The 17,555-nt window shown below is 60.1% G+C and overlaps 1 protein-coding gene across 2 annotated transcripts in view; it reads left to right on the forward strand.

Annotated features, from left to right (window-relative positions):
• Positions 1-11,367, forward strand: part of LOC109317420 (G protein-coupled receptor kinase 5-like) — a 38,679-nt gene extending 27,312 nt beyond the window's left edge. The window contains exons 4-16 of one of the 2 annotated variants that reach the window (XM_019546101.1): positions 2,762-2,839; positions 3,097-3,197; positions 3,331-3,423; positions 3,513-3,576; positions 4,035-4,175; positions 4,440-4,648; positions 5,026-5,063; positions 5,753-5,842; positions 6,036-6,244; positions 6,833-6,970; positions 7,124-7,261; positions 7,894-8,025; positions 8,419-11,367. In XM_019546101.1, the coding sequence (XP_019401646.1) occupies positions 2,762-2,839; positions 3,097-3,197; positions 3,331-3,423; positions 3,513-3,576; positions 4,035-4,175; positions 4,440-4,648; positions 5,026-5,063; positions 5,753-5,842; positions 6,036-6,244; positions 6,833-6,970; positions 7,124-7,261; positions 7,894-8,025; positions 8,419-8,538 (1,551 nt within the window). In that variant the 3' untranslated portion in view covers positions 8,539-11,367. The remainder of the gene's footprint in view (positions 1-2,761; positions 2,840-3,096; positions 3,198-3,330; positions 3,424-3,512; positions 3,577-4,034; positions 4,176-4,439; positions 4,649-5,025; positions 5,064-5,752; positions 5,843-6,035; positions 6,245-6,832; positions 6,971-7,123; positions 7,262-7,893; positions 8,026-8,418) is intronic. The other variant, XM_019546102.1, reaches the window with a different exon arrangement.
• Positions 11,368-17,555: the final 6,188 nt, after the last annotated feature.

Below are 17,555 nucleotides of genomic sequence, written 5' to 3' on the forward strand. Positions count from 1 at the left end.
TTTTCCAGAGGGCTTTCTCCCTCCTCCCAGTGTTTCCTGGGGCTGGATGGCTCCGGCAGCACTAGGCTTTGCTCCCGGTCATGCCAGAGGCTTAGGGCTTCTTTTCAGTAGCTCACTTGAAATCCTGCCCCCAAATCCACGTGCATCTGCTGCGAGGTGGCTGCGATGCCCGGAGGCAGTTGCAGATGCTGCTGACCAGAAAGCGTAAGCCTCGTGAAGTGGTCTGTGTTTCCCATTAACCAATCGTTTATGTAACGGTGCAGCCGTTGGGTCCTCCGGGTCGAGAGGAGCGTTCTGGACCTTGCTGCTGTGGGCTGGGGAGGCTGCGCGTGTGCTGCCGGCAACTGTGGCCCATCTACCAACATGTTCAGCTCCTAGTTTTAGCCTGGTCTTGGCTCGTCAGAGTGGCAGCGAGCAAGCTGGTCATGCAGAGGCTTAATGGGAAACACATGCCTGGGAAGCAGTCCCTGGGTTGTGCCAGGCAGCTTGAGCTTGTGGAAGATTCTTCACAACGAGACTTTTTTGGCCACTTAAGTAACTAAAGCTCCCTAGCCAAGGTGGGTCTGGGCTTGGTGGGGTCTGGCAAGTGCCAGAAGCCAAAGAGCTGGTCTGTACCATCTCGCCCTCTGGAAACCCTCTGCCTTCAGCTAGTAAAGGCCGGCAGGAAGCTCCTTCTCACTTCCCTCCTGAGCAGATCGGGCATGTCTGGGTGGGAGCCCATCCCACCTGCACTCTAAGGTTTGTGTGGGCTCCTTTGCTTTTTGCCCTTTGGGATCTTGCAAACAGTTGTCCGGCATCTGGTTCCGCTCCCTGGGGGATCGGTCCCCTTTCCGATGCACGGAGACGTGAATAGAGAATTTTCGCTTGAAATCCTGGGGAAGTTTTCCCCCTGTTGCACCCAGCTGCCATTTCAGTCTCTCTCATCCCCCGTGGCACAGGGTCTGGACTGCTGCAGGGGGAGCCTCTCCTCCTTCACACTGTGCCTGTGGTGAAAATTAGCGGGGTGCTGCTAATGGCAGTCCCTGCGTTCAGAAGTTGCAGGGCTGAAAGCAGAGCAGGCTGTGCAGCAAACACGGCTGTGTACCGTGGCGGTGTTAGAAGAGGATGCGTGGACATGAAAAAATGACTGTGAACAAGTGTGAAAGCTGCAAGTTCCTGTCGTAATGGTCTGGGATAAGGCCTGAGCCCTTTGGCCCGGCTCTGTGCATTTGCTTGCTGAAGCCGGTGAGAGTGAGCCGTGCTGCAGTCCCCAACCTTTAGTCACTTCTGTCTTGCGTACACAGCAAACCCCCCCTGTGCTGATGCAGCTGGTGGCTTGTTGCCCTCTGGGCGCTCATGTGTTGACTCATGCCTTGGTTTGAGCAGCCAGCAAGGGAGATGCCTGGCTTGAGCCCGAGGAGAGGCAGGGAGAGCCCCTGGCAGCCCAGCAAGGGTCACTGTGGGTCACTCTGACTCGGATGCGCTGCAGTAAACTGGGGAAGTGTCGTCACACACATTGGCTGCCCCCCGTGCCAACAACCCCATCCATTCTCTGCTGTTCAGTCCCTGCTCTGACTTTGGGCTTGCTCCAGCTACGCTTGGGAGCTGGGCGCGTTGGCCAGGAGAGGCGGCATCTGTACCCTCAAGATACTGGCTTTGCCTGGCCCTGTCTCATCAGGGGTGATGGCTATGCTGTGCCAGGTGGCTCTCAGCCCAGTGTGCTCTCTGGGAGGTGGGCAAGTGGCATGGAGCACAGAGCTGTGCAAACACCCCACTTCCCTGGGCTCTCCGGTGTCTGTGCCAGAGACACCCCTGTCCTGGTGAGCATGGGGATGTTGTGCCAGCCAGCTCCTGAACAGGAGCAGGGGCAGGAGCCTAGGGTCTGATTGCACTTGGAGGTGACCCTGACTGGCCCTGGCAGCTGGGTACAGGGTGTCCTGAGCTCTGCATCCCATCACCCCCCTCCTCCAGCTCCCCAAAACACTGGGCCCCAGAGGGCAGCCTGCCCAGCCACGCTCCAGCATGCAGGGCTGGTGCAGGGAGGTCCCTGTCCTCCCAGGGGACAGTGGACATTCCAGCCAGCTGAGAGGCCGCTGGACGATGGCCATGAGAAACAGTGAAGGGTAGCACAGATGTCACCGAGCCCTGAGAACGAGGGCAGCCTGAGAGCTCCTCGCCACTGGGCTGGCAGAGGTGGTCACTACAGCACCTGCTCCCTGCTGTGCCTTTCACTGCTGCCTGCCATCAGGGCCTGGGCACTATGCTGGCTTCATGCCCACCTCCACTGTGTCACCCTGTGCCAGGCAAATTAGCCCCTTGCCTACAGCTGAGCCTTGCTCCTGGGTCACTCGTGTTTCTCAGTTTCCTGGTGCCCAGCCATGGTCCAAACCACCAGTGTGGGTTGGACTTGCACAGTGGCAGAGCTCAGCTCTCCAGGGAGCATTGACTGGGCTCTGTCCAGGGGAGGTGGGAATAAGGGAGGAAAGCAGAGAGGGAAGTGCGAGGGGTCTGAGGAGGCGGGAGCAGAGCAGGACTGGGAGGCCAGGCATGGGTGTCCAGGACTGTCCTGCAGGCCACATCCCAAAAGAGGGTCCCATTGTGCTAGGCACTGTACAGAGAGACAGTCCTGAGGGCTGCAGTCCAGAGATGAGGGAGAAAGGCAGGCACATCCGGTGGTCTCTGCCCTCCTTGTCCCATGCGTGCATGCGGTGGGCAGAGACCCATGGTAAATGAGGCCGCCCTGCCGGGGTCGGTGTTGACGTCCTCTCTGTGTCCCGCCCAGACTGACTATGAGCTGTTCCCAGATGAGAAACGCAAAGAGATGGGCGAGGAGGTCATCCGCCAGTTCTTCAGCACAGAGGTGAGCCGCTGTTGGGGGGGCAGCCCAGAGGCCGGCGCTCGGCAAGGGGAGGGTGCCCCTTGCTGGCAGCATGGCAGAGGTGCAGGTTTGCATCCCAGGGCACTGCTGCTTGCACCGGACTGAGTGCATGGAGCCCTGCACCCAGGACTGGGCTGGGGGCTTGCAGTGGAGGAACCTAGCGTGCGGACAGAGTAGCTGCGGAGGTGGCCCAGACCTGCCAGCCCTCATGCCTGCGGCACTGTCCTCTACCCCTGCAGTCTCCAGACTACCTGCCGGAAATCAGCCAGACCCACATCAGCCAGTGCTTGGAGAATCTGCAGAAGAGCCCCTGCAAAGACCTCTTTAGCAGCTGTGTGCAGTGAGTACCAGCCCCTGCTGCCTTCCCCACCGCTCTGCCTTTGTGGAGGGGGCCTGCATGCCCTCCTGTAGCCTGCCCGTGAGGGTGGAGGGGGTGCTGGGAGAGCAGTGTTAATAGCCTCTTCTTCCCCCAGGCCCTTGCATGAGTACCTGAGTCGAGGCCCATTTACTGACTACCTGGGCAGCATGTACTTTGACCGGTTCCTGCAGTGGAAGTACCTGGAAAGGTGAGCAAGCTGGCAGCCTCTACCCTGCCTCCCTCCTGGGGCTGAGCTCAGGCGGGGCTGACTTGAGCTCTGTACTTCTGTTGCTGCAGGCAGTCAGTCACCAAGGACACTTTCCGGCAGTACCGCATCCTCGGCAAAGGGGGCTTTGGAGAGGTAGGGGTGTGCTTCTGGAGGGGTGTCAGGGCTGTGCCGGGCGCTCTAAAGTGTCAGGGCTGCAGTGTCCAGAGTCCTGCAACTGAGCGATGGGCACAAGGGCAGGGCTGCTGGTCCTGCAGGCCAGGCATGGGGCAGGGTCCCTGCTGTAAAGTGCTGGCGTTGGGGCTGCCCGTGGTGGTGCAAACAAAAAATGAGCGGCTTGATTTTGTGGCCTGGGTACAGAGCGGTGTGAAGCAAACTGGAGCAGCTTGTTCAGTCCCTCTGCTTCTGGCCTGGCCTTCCCACAGGGCCTGGGGGAAGCCCGTTCCCACTGTCCCCTCTGACTCAGCCTAGCTCCAGGCACCAGGAGAGAACTTGGCCTCCAGGCTGTGGTCGTGTCTGTGGCCCTGCTCCCCAGCAGGGGGATGAGCTGCTCTGAGGCAGGGTCTCAGGCCATGTGGTGTCCGCACCCCCAGGTGTGTGCCTGCCAGGTGCGGGCTACGGGGAAGATGTATGCCTGCAAGAAGCTGGAGAAGAAGCGGATCAAGAAGCGGAAGGGGGAAGCCATGGCCCTGAATGAGAAGCAGATCCTGGAGAAGGTCAATAGCCGGTTTGTGGTGAGTGTCACCCTGCTGGACCCCGAGCTGTGACTGCCTGTCACTGCTGCTCCCAGCCCCCATGGCCTTGGGCCCAGAGGTGGGGTCCTGTGCAGGAGCCTTTGTCCCAAATCTCCACTGGGCACTAGCAGGTCATAAACCCCCTGGTGCTCCTGCATGGGCAGTGGGTGGCTAGAACTGGGCTCCCCAGTGCTCTGTGGCTGCTGCTGGTGTGGGAGCAGGGAGCTGGCAGTGGCACTGCAGGGCCGGCCCTGATCCCTCTAGGGTGGGGGGCTCCTGCAGGTGAGCCTGGCTTATGCCTATGAGACAAAGGACGCGCTGTGCCTGGTGCTGACCATAATGAACGGTGGCGATCTCAAGTTCCACATCTACAACATGGGCAACCCCGGTTTCGATGATGAGCGCGTCATCTTCTACGCTGCCGAGATCTGCTGTGGCCTCCAGCACCTGCACCAGGAGGGCATTGTGTACCGGTGAGTGGGGTGGGGGCCTCCACAAACCAGCCCGAGCAGGGGTGATGCTTCCTCTGATCCTGGTGAGGGGCAGGGAAGATGGGATCGTGCCCTGCCAGGACCCTCTTGGGAGGGGGAGGGGACCTGGAAGTCGCTCCTCTGGGAGAGCTGCTGGCAGGCTGCATGATAGGGGTCTGCCTGGCTTGGGGCTGCAGCCTGTGGCTACCAAGCAGCTGTGTGCATGGAGATGTCTAGCCTCTGGCTCGGCGGGAAGGAGGTGGGAGGCCACGGATGCTCTAGACCTCAGGCCCATGTGTCTTTATCTACCAATGCTGCCCCAACAGGCCTAGGCTGCTGCAGGTGCCCTGCACTGAGCCACATTGTCTCTCCCTTTGCAGGGACTTGAAACCAGAGAACATCCTGCTGGACGACGATGGTGAGTGGGGGGCACCGACCCGAGCTTGGAGGCCAGTGGGGTGTGAGCCCCAGATCCTGGCACTGTGGTAGCTAGTGACTCGTACCCTCCTACCCTGATGCATCCCCCTCGCCCTGGAGGAGCTGCGATGAGTGTGTCTGGCAGGGGCTCAGCAGAGCATGTGCTGTCAGGGATGCAGGGCATGGGCAGCTTGAAGACCTATGCTAAGTGGTTTCCATATCGCAGGCCCTCTGCAGTGCAAGGGAAAGCTGCTGGGTACTGGGGCTGACTGGCCTGTGGGATTTAGGCCGCTAGTGCAGGAGGATGGTCTGGATTCCTGTGGGGGCTATGGGACAAGTAGGGACAGCTTCCAGGACAGCCAGTGAGCCAGGCCCTGTCTGCTCTGTCCTGGGAGGCCCTGCCTTTCTGGTCCCTGGTGCTGCTCAGTGCTGTACTTCTACCCCGGGCACAGCCACATTTGGTGCTGATGGCTGTCTGTGCCCCCTTGGAGTAGAGAGGCTGTTTCCTTGTCCCCATCTCTGGCATCCCCCTGCTCCTGGCTATGGCGGCCCCCCTTGTATCCTCCCAGCGGGCCACATGCTGAATGGAGGCACATGTGCTGAGACCCCAGACAGGGCAGGAGCTTGGTGTGAGGCCAGGCCAGACATCTTCCCGCTGAGCTCTGATTATCCTCCCCTGTCCTGCTGCAGGTCACATCAGGATCTCAGATCTGGGGCTGGCCATTAAGATCCCAGAGGGCGAGACAATCCGGGGCCGGGTTGGGACCGTCGGCTACATGGGTGAGTGCTGGGGTGGGTGAAGAGGGGAGGTGGGATCTGCAGCACTGGGCCAGGGGCTGGCATCTGGGGGGAAGCGGCTTTGATGTCCGGGTTGTATTGGGCTGGTGGCAGCCCGGACCAGGAACTGGCTCCGAGTCGGTACCTGGTTTTTAATAGGGTGCACCTGGGGGCTCCCCCACTGTGCTCCCTGCAGCCCCAGAGGTGATCAACAACGAGCGGTATACCTTCAGCCCTGACTGGTGGGGGCTGGGCTGCCTGGTCTTCGAGATGATTGAGGGGCAGTCACCCTTCCGGGCCCGCAAGGAGCGAGTGAAGCGGGAGGAAGTGGAGAAGCGGGTGCGGGAGGAGCAGGAGCTCTACTCGGACAAGTTCAGCGAGGACACCAAGGCCATCTGCAAAGCGGTGAGTGCCCAGCCAGACCCCAGCACCTGGTGGCACACAGCGAGGGAGCCCTGCCCGGCTGGCCCCTGCCAGCAGTGCCTTGGCCCTCGGGCAGGGCTGGGCACACAGAGCAGCGAGGAGCCGCAGGGATGTTGTGCTACATGCCAGGAATGACCACCTCTGGGGCTCCATGGGGCCAAGGGGTGTCCAGCCATGCAGCACTGCAGGGCCCAGGGCTCCTGCATTACTGCTGCTGCTCACTGGGATGCAAACAGTGCTGTTACCCTTTTGGGTGGAGACAGGAGGGGAAGGATCCTAGCTGGGGCAGCGTGGGGAGAGGGAACAGAGCTGGGGTCCTGCCGGTGGGAGCGGTGGGAAGCAAGGGCTGCATCTGCATGTGTTTGTGCAGCACCTGGCCCTTGGGGCCCATTGCTTTGGAGCCTTCACAACCACCAGCAGGCCCCCTGCTGACCCCCTGCCAGTGCTGGGGCTGCCTGTGGGGCACAAGGCAGCTGGGGAAGCCCCTGCCTGCTCTTTGCAGCTTGTGCCGCTGAGCTTCCTGTTGGCCTCTCCCCTGGGTGACTGTGCTTTCTTGGTCCGTCTCCCCAGCTCCTGGCCAAGGACCCCAAGCAGCGGCTGGGCTGCGGGGAGAGCGGGGCAGCTGAGGTCAAGCAGCACCCCTTCTTCAGGACCATCAACTTCAAGCGCCTGGAGGCTGGGGTCATGAAGCCGTCATTCGTGCCAGACGTAAGGCTGGGCCATGGCAGGACAAAGATTGTGGGGCTGCTCTGGCCATGCTGGCTGCAGGGCAGGGGCTTGGGTGGGCTGCCCTTGGCCAGGGTCTAAAGGACTGGGGCTGGAGCTGAGCTGTGGGCTAAGCTGTATCTTGGTTTGCCGCAGCCCCGGGCTGTGTACTGCAAAGACGTGCTGGACATTGAGCAGTTCTCAACTGTCAAGGGTGTCAACCTGGACCAGACGGACAATGACTTCTACGCCAAGTTTGCCACTGGCAGCGTCTCCATCCCTTGGCAGAATGAGGTACCGGGCTGTGCGCACCCTGCCAGGCCCCTCCAGCATTGGGCTGCTTCATCCTGGCCATGATGTGGGCACTGATGGGGAGGGCAACTCTGCCTGGGCCCCTGCTCCTGCGGGCTGCTCAGTGGGGCTGGGTTTGAGCCTAGCAGACTGCCATCGGGGGGTAACAGTCCGCTGATGACCTGCACTGTCTGCGCCCACAACGGAGCAGCAGGAGACTCACAGCAGCCTGCATCCTGGCCAGTGCAATGCCTCAGCAGGGTCTGCAGTGACTCCTCCCCATGCCTGTCTGGAAGCCAAACAGGATATCAAGGCAGCTCCAGCCAGAGTTCAGGTGGACCTTGATGCCAGCATCTGCTCAGCTTGCCTGCTGCTGGTGGGATGCAGCATGGGGCCAATGCTGCTCTGTGCCCAGGGAGGCAGCCAGCTTGGCTCCTGTGCACCTGGCCTCTGGGTTCTTGGTGGAGGTGGGGGTACCCACATGCAAGGCTCTTCCCACTGCATCGGGCCAGCTGGCACCTTCACCCTGACCTGTCAGGGGCCAGAGCCCCACTGCCGAGGTGCCAGGTCCCAGTGCTCCTGTTCGGTCTGGTCCTGGGGCCTGCACTGAACATTGCCTCCATCTTCTCCCCCAGATGATTGAAACCGAGTGCTTCAAGGACCTGAATGTATTTGGACCAAACGGGATGCGCTCCCCAGACCTGGACTGGAAGCAGCTTCCTGAGCCCCCCAAGCGCAGCTTGTTGCAGCGGCTCTTCCGGCGACATGTAAGGCCTGCTCTGTCCCACCTGCCTCGTGCTTCCCCTCCGTCTGCCTCAGTCTTTGCCTAGACTGGGTCTGGGTCCAGTGGGCCACCCTCGGGTGCATTGCCCAGCTGAGTACCAGGGGGAGGCTGCCTGTTGGCTCTGTGGTTACTGTAGGACAGTGCAGACCCTGATCCAAGTCCTGCTGCATGGTGGGCTCTTCTTGCCTCCCGTGCCACCCAGCCGTCACCTTTCCAGAGGCCCAGGGTGTGTGGGATGGAGCTGGGGCTGTTGGAAGCTCCCGAGCTCTGCCCATGCCCTGCAGCCTGGCTAGGCTGAGCTGCCCTCCTGTGTGGGGCTAGAGTAGCTGGGCCTCGGGGCTGGCTAACTCTCTGTCTGTCTGTCTCTCCCTTGCAGCCGGCCGACTATGCCCTCAGCACCAACGCACACTCCAACCTCCCGGCAGGCGTGAACTCTCACTCCACCACAGCCAACTCTGCCTGCCAAGGCCAGTCCACGGCACAGGCACCTTCCTGACCCCAGCCCTGCCGCGGAGAACCTGCTCCTTGGGAGCCCCAGCCCGGACACCTCCCGTGGAGCCTCCATCCTTGCCTTCTCAGGGTTACCATGGATGTGAAGCAGAGGCTGCTGGAGCCGTGCCAGGGATGCGGAGGTGGTTGGGCCACCTACGTGCCCGGTAGGACTGGGTTGCTCACAGAGGCTGTGTCGGGAGGGCATTTGGACTTTTGGGCTGGAGCCCTCTTCGTGCATGACATCTGGGACCAGGAGCCAGGCCTGCCCTTGGCACCTCGTCTTGCTTGCCTTGTCTGGGGGCATCATGGCCAGGCCAGCCCGGCTGTGCTCTGGACTACCCTGTGCTCCGGTACAGCGCGGCTCCAAGGGTCTGTGCTGCTCAAGGGGATTCCTCAGCCCCCTGTTCCTGCTATACCCAGGGACCTAGCAGCTGGGTGCTGGGCCTGCAAGATGCCCCCTTGTCTACTTGTCTAGCCCAAAGGGTCAAGCTGGGATCCAGTCAGCTCCTCCAGTGCAGTCAGGCTGAGGGAATGGCCACCAGGGTGGGGGAGGCGTGAAACGAGATGCTGCTTGCCTGGCAGTGGAGCAGCGATCTGTGTTGCCGCAGGTTTTGCTGCTGGTACTTGGGCCTGGGCATGGGATGAGGGGTCCAGTGGGCTTGGACTTGGGCCTGATTTGAGCCCCATTGCCGGCAGGGAATGGAAGGGGTGCGAGTCTGCGTGTTGCCCTCATGCTGCTCGGGAGCTGTGCACATTACCTTATTGCTGGCTGTTCATGTGACCTCTGGGACACGGGGAGCCTCGGCCTGGGTTCAAGCATATGTTGGATTTTTATCTCTGGTCTCCAAGTAGCAGCGAGTGCAGCCTTGGAGTGGTAGGCAGACCAAGACGGGTGCCCTGCTCCACATGCCCCGGCCTCGTGCTGAGGATTTGGCCAGGGCTGAGCAGATCAGGCGCTGGCATGCGACTCGCTGCTAGCAGCAGGGGCTCAGTCGGATCTGGGGCGGCACAGACTCCTCGGCACTTTGGCACAACAGTGGGCAGCTCCCCACTGCACGGCTGAACTGGAGCCGAAACACGGTGTGTCCCGAGTGGCAGCGGCTGGCGTCCTGATGCTGTCAAGCTGGGCAGGCAAAGGAGCCCCAGGTTGGCGTGGTGCTAGCAACATCACCAGCTGCTGTGGCATGGGCCCAGCCAGATCAGTAGTACAGCCCTGCCTCGACTCAGGTCTGTGAGAGCCTGTCGCAGGAGGCCAAAAACTGCCTTCCCACCCTGGCAGGAGGAGAAACAGAGCAGGGGCTGGGATGGGCTCCCTGCTTGGCAGGCTGGTGCAGCTGTCCTGGGCTTGCTTTGGGGCTCTGGAGCTCACGGCAGCTGGCTAGGGAGATGGCTCTGGGCGCAGCAGCACGTCTAGTGGCGTGAAAGCCCCTGTAGGTATCACATGCCAGTCCCTGCAGTGAGTAGCCTTGCAGGGCATCAGCCTGAGGGAGGTTGTCTCCCTGCAGTGTGCAACATTGAAGTGAATTGCCTCTCTCAGGTATTTCAGCGAGCTAAATGCAGCTTGCCTGAGTTGGACACTTCTGGGGCAGGGAAGAACTTGGTTGGGGGGGGCAGCGTATTGCATGGTCCACACTGCCTGCCCTGTTTTCAGAGGAAGAGAGCACAGAGGGATTTTATTGGGTTCTAGCTGGCCGGATGCTCTCGGCTGAAAACGGTGGTGCAAGAGCTCAGAAGAGCATAGGGGACTCATGCCCATCTTGGCTGCTTTGACTATCTCCACCTCTACATTTAAAACTCCCTCTACGCTCGTGTCACCGATGGCAGCTAGAATACAAAGTGGGTTTCAAGAAATGGATTGTGCGTTGTGATTCCTTTTTTACATTCCTCTCCCTGGGGAAGGTGGAGTCCAGCTGGCGGGTTGGGCTCATCTCACTGACTTCAACCTGGCTGTCATGACTCCAGGAGCCGGGGGGAAAACAGACAAGCTGTTTGTATTGATGTCTTCCTATTGATGGGGGGGTGGGAAAGGTTTGCACCATGAGAGAGGGTTGATTTGGCAGAGAAGTCTGGGGCCTCAACAACTTGGCAGACTCAACCTCCGTATAAATGAACAAGAGAGGATGGTTTCTGCTGCGATGCCTGTTACCTGTGAGCCTCGCAAACCAGTCCTGAAATAATCACTGCCTGGCTTGGGGAGTTGGTGGCTTGTTTATTTGTCTTTCTTCCCCCTAGTGCAGATTTAAATAAAATAGATTTTTTAGTTTATATATATAAAAAATCTATTTTGGGCTTGTTTTGGCCTGAGAACATGCCTGAAATAGGTTTGATTTTTATTTATTTTTATTTTTTTTGCCCCACTCCCCTTCCTGCTCCGTTGGATAAGAGAGGAAAAAGGCTTCAGGTCCTGTTTTAGACTTGTGCGCGTGCGAGAGAAATTGTGTACGTGTGGTAAAGACTGAGAACTGCCCTCGGAAAGATGCTCCACGACCCCCTGGCTTCCCCGGGAGAGACAGCATGCCACGTGGACCAGGCTTGTTTCTGTGCAAGCGAGGGGCATGATACCAGATTCTCCAGCACAGGGCTTGAGGGGGGCAAGACCAATTCCTGTTTGCCAAAGGCATCTTGATTTGTGTGTGTGCCTTTCCCTCTGCATCAAATGCCATTGGTTGGTTTCTCTTTGATTTTCACACTGTAGCTCCCCAGGGCCAGTGCACTCGGTTTACGTGCTGTTTAGTTTTGTACATTTGTAAACATTTGTAAATATTTGTATGTTGACTGCCTGGATGTACATTTTTAAGCTAAAAGCTGCCAACCAAGCCATGTGGTGACTCTACGCATGATGTGTTGGGGATCTTTTGATGCGGAACTTAAAAACAGCCGAGAAACAAGGGGTATGTGGCTGTCCCTCAGTCCCCATCGAGGGAAAAGCACTTTCTGTGTCCACCGTGACCACTGTAGTGGGCTTGGTATGCCTTTCCCATTTGTAATGTACTTACAGCACTCTATTCCAGCGTGCTTTTCTTTTCCTTTTTCCCATTGTGTAAACCACTGAAATGTCATGCATGGCTTCTCTATCCCTTCTACCCTCCACCCCTTCCTTCTCTCTCTCATCCGTTGTTTTTTTTCCCTCCTCCCCTTTTTTTGGGTTGTGCCTTTCTGGTGCCTCCAAGTGGTTTAGGTTTACGTGTACATGCACGCATGCAACCCCTCCCTGGACTTGAGCCTACAACCTACCAGGTTGTCAGAGCCCCGCAGTGGGGCTGGGGGGAGGCCCAAGCACCTCTGCAGCCTGCGAGTGCTGCCTGTGCAGGGCTGGTTGCAGAACCAGAGCCTTTCCCTGCAGCACTGGGACAAGTCTGGCATCAACCAGTCCGGCTGCCGGCCTAACGGACTGACAGCCCTGAGACCCAGAGCTGTCTTCGTACAGTGGTCACGATGCTGAGCCTGCAGTGAGCACTCCTGGGCTCTCAGGGGTGGGCGCTGTCACTGCTGTGTCACCAGCACGGGGGAGAGGAGGTTGCCAAAGGCGCAGCGGGGAGATGGTGACAGAGCTGGAGCAGGACTCGTCGGCCCTGCTGCCCCTCCAGGAGCTGCGGTTGCTGAGCTGGTGCTGCCGCACAGGGATCTGGGCTCTGCGCCTCACCTTCATGTGTGTCCCCGTGGCCCAGCAGCGCCTAGAGGGGATGGCTGAGTGGCTGAGATGGTGAGGCTGCGGGGAACAAGGTCAGCGCTGCAAGCTGGGACTGCCACCAAGTGCATCTGCAGTGAAAGCATCTCCCACCCTCCACCCTGGAGGTAAAGCAGGGTTTATCACCACCACCCTTTTTGCTCTCCTCTTGGTCTTTAAACCAGGTCCCAGCCTGCGGAGTGACAAGGCCCATGCTGGCCGCTAGATGGCTCTCAGCACAAGCTGGATGCTTGGGAGCTCGGCTCCTGGTGCTGGTTCCCATGCTGAGCTCTGGCTAAACCTGAGTACAGGCCCCCACCAACTGGCCAGTGCTGGGAGCAGCTGCAGCTTGGTGTGGGAAGGGATGCAGGACTGCCGGGCATCATTAGGGGCAGGGTGAATGGGGCCCCGAATTTACCCTGAAGATGGGATGAGCCCTCCTGGTGTGCCTTGCTTGCAGGGTGAGCATAAGCACTTGGCCCCAAGGTGCCTGCAGCTCCAGCCTCACTAGGACCCTGAAAATGAGGGGTGGCCAGGCTGGGTGTGGGGCCAGGCCCTGTGACCCTCCTGCTCTGTTCACATGCTGGTCATTAGCTTTGCGTGGGCTTCATGCAAAGCCATTTGTCCGGGGCTGGCTTCATGCTGCTCAAGACAGGGACCCTGGGGCCTGCGCAGGTGCAGCTCGGGGCAGTCCTGCACCTGGCAGCCTCCCACAGGGCCCCTTCTCCCTGGTAAGTGCCCAGCATAGCCCTCGTGGCAGTGCCATGGCACTTGCCCCACCGTTGGGCAGACCAGGCAAGGGCCAAGGACACTGAGGAGCATGTGCTTTTGCCCCCAGCCCTCACACATCTGCCCACAGCAGGATCTGTTGCTAAAGATGCCCCGTGCCCATGGGGCCAGGTGGAGCTGGGGTCTAGCATAGGCAGCACTGTTTGCTGTCCCCTTTCTGCTGCCTTTTGTGGGGCCTGCTCCCCCTGCCACGTCCCCGGCAGCTGTGAATAGTATTGTGGAGGCCTTCGTCAAGGCTGCTCTCAACGACGGGCCCTTTGCCCTCTGCAGCTGGCAGCCACGGGCCCTGACATACAAGGCGAGCTGGAAGGACAGAGGCAGCGCAGCAGTGCGCTTCAAAAAGGCCCCATCTCTAAGGTCCTGCACCAGCGAGCCAGCAGCTGCCAGCAATCGGCACAGCTGGCCCTGCGCCCCAGACGGATGGATGGATGGATGGCACTGGGCTGCGAGGAGACGAAGCCTCCAGCCCCAGCAGGCAGGGCTCCCCGCATGCCTGCCTGCAGCCATGCCTCAACTGTGGGGGAGCGCGCGCGCCCTGCACGAGGCAGCCGCAGCAGGGTGGGAGCCCTTCCTGCAGAGTTAGGTCAGTGTGCCCCAAGGGCGTTTAGTGATCAGGGCTGGCCATGCCCCCACCTGCTGCCAGGTGTGCATGTCGGGGGAGGTTGCGTGGGTCTGCTCTGGACAGCTGGAGGTGATGCATGTTTATTAGCCATGTCAGTGGTGCCCAGCAGCTCTGGGGGAGGTTGCGGCCCTGACAGGGTAGATGCAGAGGACAGCCCTGTCCTGGGGGGCTCAGTCTGAATGGGCCAGGCAGCACCCCTGCCAAGCGTGCCCCAGCCAGGTGGGAGGTCTGTGCAAAGTCTGTTCTGGCCCCAGCTCTCCCATGCCTCAGTGCTGAGCCCAGCCCCAAGCTGTCCATCCCACAGGCTGTTGCTGCCTGGGGCGTTGCCAGGAGGTCCTGTCCCAGCTGTGGAGCTTCCCCCTCGCATTTGGGAGGTGGCTGCTCCCCTGATGTGGTGCAGAGAGCTCCCTGGGGCCTTGCCAGCCTAGCAGAAGCAGGGTACCCTGTGTCTTAGCCCCATGCTTCTCCCTTCCTGCTTCCAGCCTCTGCACACGCTTTGCTGGTCTGCCCCATGAAGGCCCAGCTCTGGGAAATCCTCTTTATGGAGCAAGTCTACAGCCATGTGCTTTATCTCCAGCTGGTGCCGACCATCCTGGCTTCGCCGGCAGCTGAGTTTTCCTGGCTCATCAGCCATGGAGCTGGGCTCCGCTGGCATCTGAGCTTGGAGGGCACTGAGCTAAGTGCTGCTCCAGCAGGACCCACTCCTGGAGCCCTTGGTGTCAGCCCCAGCTGGCGCATGGGTGCTGGAGAGCGGGGACGGGTGGAAGCTGGCAAGCTCACTCTGCTCGCAGGCCCTGGGGGTGGCAAAGCCATCAGGCGGGCAGGCCTGGCCCTGGAACTGGAAGCAGATGGTGTAGAGGAAGGCTGACAGGTGCAGCAGGCACACGCAGCAGAAGATGGCCACCACTGCGATGGTGTGGGGCTCCCACAGGGATGGAACCGGGACAGGGGTCCCAGGCGGCCCTGCTGCCTTCTCAGGAGGCTTGAGGCCACTCCTCAGCCTCTCTGTGAGGTTCATTTTCACCCTGGTGTTCCCTAGGGCTCCTGAGGGCTCTGCATTAGCACTGTGGTACTGCAGGCAGCAACGATGAGCCTTGTCTCTGGCACCTGCAGAGGGAAGGAGGCTTGTGAGGCCAGAGCAGCTCCTGGCTCCCTCCAAGTCTCTGGACCCACTCCTGAAGTGGCCAAGTGTGTCTGATGGGGTGGGACTGGGCTAGGAAGAGCAAGCCCAGCCCTTATGCTCTCAGCATCTCTCCAAATGCTGTTAAAACCCCTAGGGAGGAGGTGTCTAACCATGCACAGGACTTGGATCCTACAGGCTCTAGGGTGAAAGGGTGCTTTGGGCTGGTGCATGACAGGGCAGGCTGCTTGGGTTGCTCTAGACAGCCCTCCGAAGCCCTCTCTGTGAGAAGGAGGTATCTGCCCCTGCCCTGGCCTGGCAGCTGTTGCATGCACAGGACGCCAACTTAAATCCCCTCCCAGGACCACAGGCAAAGCAAATACCCACCTCCCCTCCCTGCCTGCCAGCCAGGCTGCGCATGCCTGTCCTGATAAACCCGCAAGCTGCAGCCGCAGCCCTTGCGTCCCCATGCAAACCGCGGGGGTGCATGTTGCATCTTGCAGCAGGCTCAGCCCTGGACCCTGCAGAACCAGGCCCTGGGCCAGGCACCATCCCTCTCCCCCTTGCAGTACTCAGCTCCTGGCCAGAGGTACCTTGTGCCCAGGCTCCATTGCTTCCCACGTCCACGTCTCCAGCGTATGGCAGCTGCAGGCAGAAGCAGGGACGATGGTCTTTGTACCTGTTGCTCTGGAAACTGCACGAGCCCTGGGCACTTGGAGCGAGCCTGAGCCAGTCTGGCTTATCTGGCCTGGCAGCACCTCCCTGAGGCCACGAGCCTGGCTCTTTCCGTGGGTCCCCAGCTGCTCTCTGGCTCTCAGCTTTGCTTCGGCTTCCTGCAGCAGAGCCTCTGCTGCACAGATGAGCGCTGCCGGCAGCGATGCCTGTCCACCAATTCCCGAGGTGCTCCTCGGCTAGTGAGGAAGGGGGAAAGGCACCTCCCTCCTTTCACGGCTGCACAGGGAACAGGAGGCATTGCCTGGCTAGGATCCAAACAGCTGTCCCTGCCATGAGCCAGCCTCCAGCATCAGGGCGACCCTGGTAGCTCTTTCCCTGGAGACCCCAACTCTGAAAATAAAGCTGTCGCCCCGAGGCAGGCTTCTGGCTGAATGCTGCGCCATCAGGGCAGCGAGTGACTTGTCTTGGGCGCCTGCCCTGGCACGTGGCAAGCCAGGCTGCTCCTCTGGAGACCTTGGCATGGGCAGACCTGTCCTGCAGCAAGGTCGGGAGGGATGGACCTGCAAGCAGTGCACTGGGCCTCAAAAGGTGCCCACATCCCTGCCAGAACCAGAGCAGAAACCCTTCTCGTTGCTGCTGCAAGCTCCTGCTCTTGCTTATGGGCTCCTGGGGGCACTTAATGTCAGGGCTGCTCCAGGAGGCTTGTCAGATGAGTCCTGTGCGGGAGCCGGGCTCCCTGGAAAGATCCTGTTGGACCTGGAGATGGGCTTGGGCCTGGGGAAGTGATGACGCGCATTAGAGATCTGTCACCGCCGCTGTCCTGTGCAGTGAGCGTGTGTGGCTGGCATCTTAGTTGCGGCCTCCGTGCCACGTGTGGGCTCAGAGCAGGTCCCTATGGGCTGCTCTTGGCTTCCCTTGTAACTACACCCTCTCCGAGTCCATCGTGGGCAATGGGGCTCTCTGGCCTGCAGCGTGAAGTGGGGTGGGTCAGGGCACACGTGGCTTTTTTGTGGGAGTAATTCTGGCAAGTTTTTGGGGGTTTCTCCTGGAGCTTCGGCATCATCTCGATTTGGGAAATGGGCATTGGGTGGCTGCTTTGAGAGGCCTGGGGCCAGCCCTGCTTGTCGGCTCTGTCTGGAGCAGGGCTTCAACGCGCTGATGATGGGAGGGACCCCGGCTGCGCCCCATGTGGCAACTGGAGCTGGTATTTCATCTTCCTCTTAAAGCGCTTGGGCTGCAGCCTCCCAGGCAGCTTGCGCCAAGTGGTTTTTATTGCCCGCTCCAGCGCTGGCTGCCTCTTATCTCACCCAAGAAAAAATGCTCTTTGTTTTTATACTGTGTCCTTCGGGCAAGAAAAAGCCCCAGGCCTTAGGATGGGAAAGCGCCTTGTGCGGGCAGTGGGGAGAGGAGAGCAGTGGTCCTGGAAGGGGCTGGGGTGGGTTCATGCCCCACTGGGGAGCCAGGGCTGAATTGGGAGCTGTGCACAAATTTCCTATTGCCTCCTCGCCTGCCATGGTCACCACCCAGGTCCTCCACCCCTGTGAGCAGTGCTGCATGGGGAAGGGGCACTAGGCTGTCTTCAACAGGCCTAGTGTCTTTATGGGTAGCATTTGCCATGTGCTTCCCCCTCCCTGTGGCCAAGCTCCCAGCCAGGGTGCTTTGCTGTTAGAGAACTTACTCAGGCAGCTATGCGGGCCCGTGCTGGAGCTTTATCTTGCTGGGGAACGGGGTATGCCTCGCGGCTGACTATCGCGTTCCTGCTCTCCCGATTAGCAGCAACTGTTTGTGCTGCGTCCGGCAGTACGTTGTGAGCTGAGAGCAGAAACTCGCTGTGCCAGGACAGTCCCTGTCCCAGCCAGCTTACAGTCTGAGCAGGTGGTGGGAGGGGAAAGAGATGAAGAGATATGCCCGAGGTCACGGAGCACATCAGTGGCACAGTCATAGTTGCATAGTTTCTAGGGTCGGAAGGGACGTGAGTAGATCATTGAGTTAGACCCCCTGCCATGGCAGGAAGGAGTACTGGGGTCAAATGACCCCAGCAAGGTGTTCATCCAGCCTCCTCTTAAACACCCCCAGGGTAGGAGCCAGCACCACTTCTCTTGGAAGTTGGTTCCAGATCCTAGCCACCCTGACCGTGAAGTCGCGCCT

This window comes from Crocodylus porosus, unplaced genomic scaffold, assembly GCF_001723895.1.
Source record: "Crocodylus porosus isolate Cpor-Errol unplaced genomic scaffold, CroPor_comp1, whole genome shotgun sequence".
Classification (NCBI taxonomy): domain Eukaryota; kingdom Metazoa; phylum Chordata; order Crocodylia; family Crocodylidae; genus Crocodylus; species Crocodylus porosus.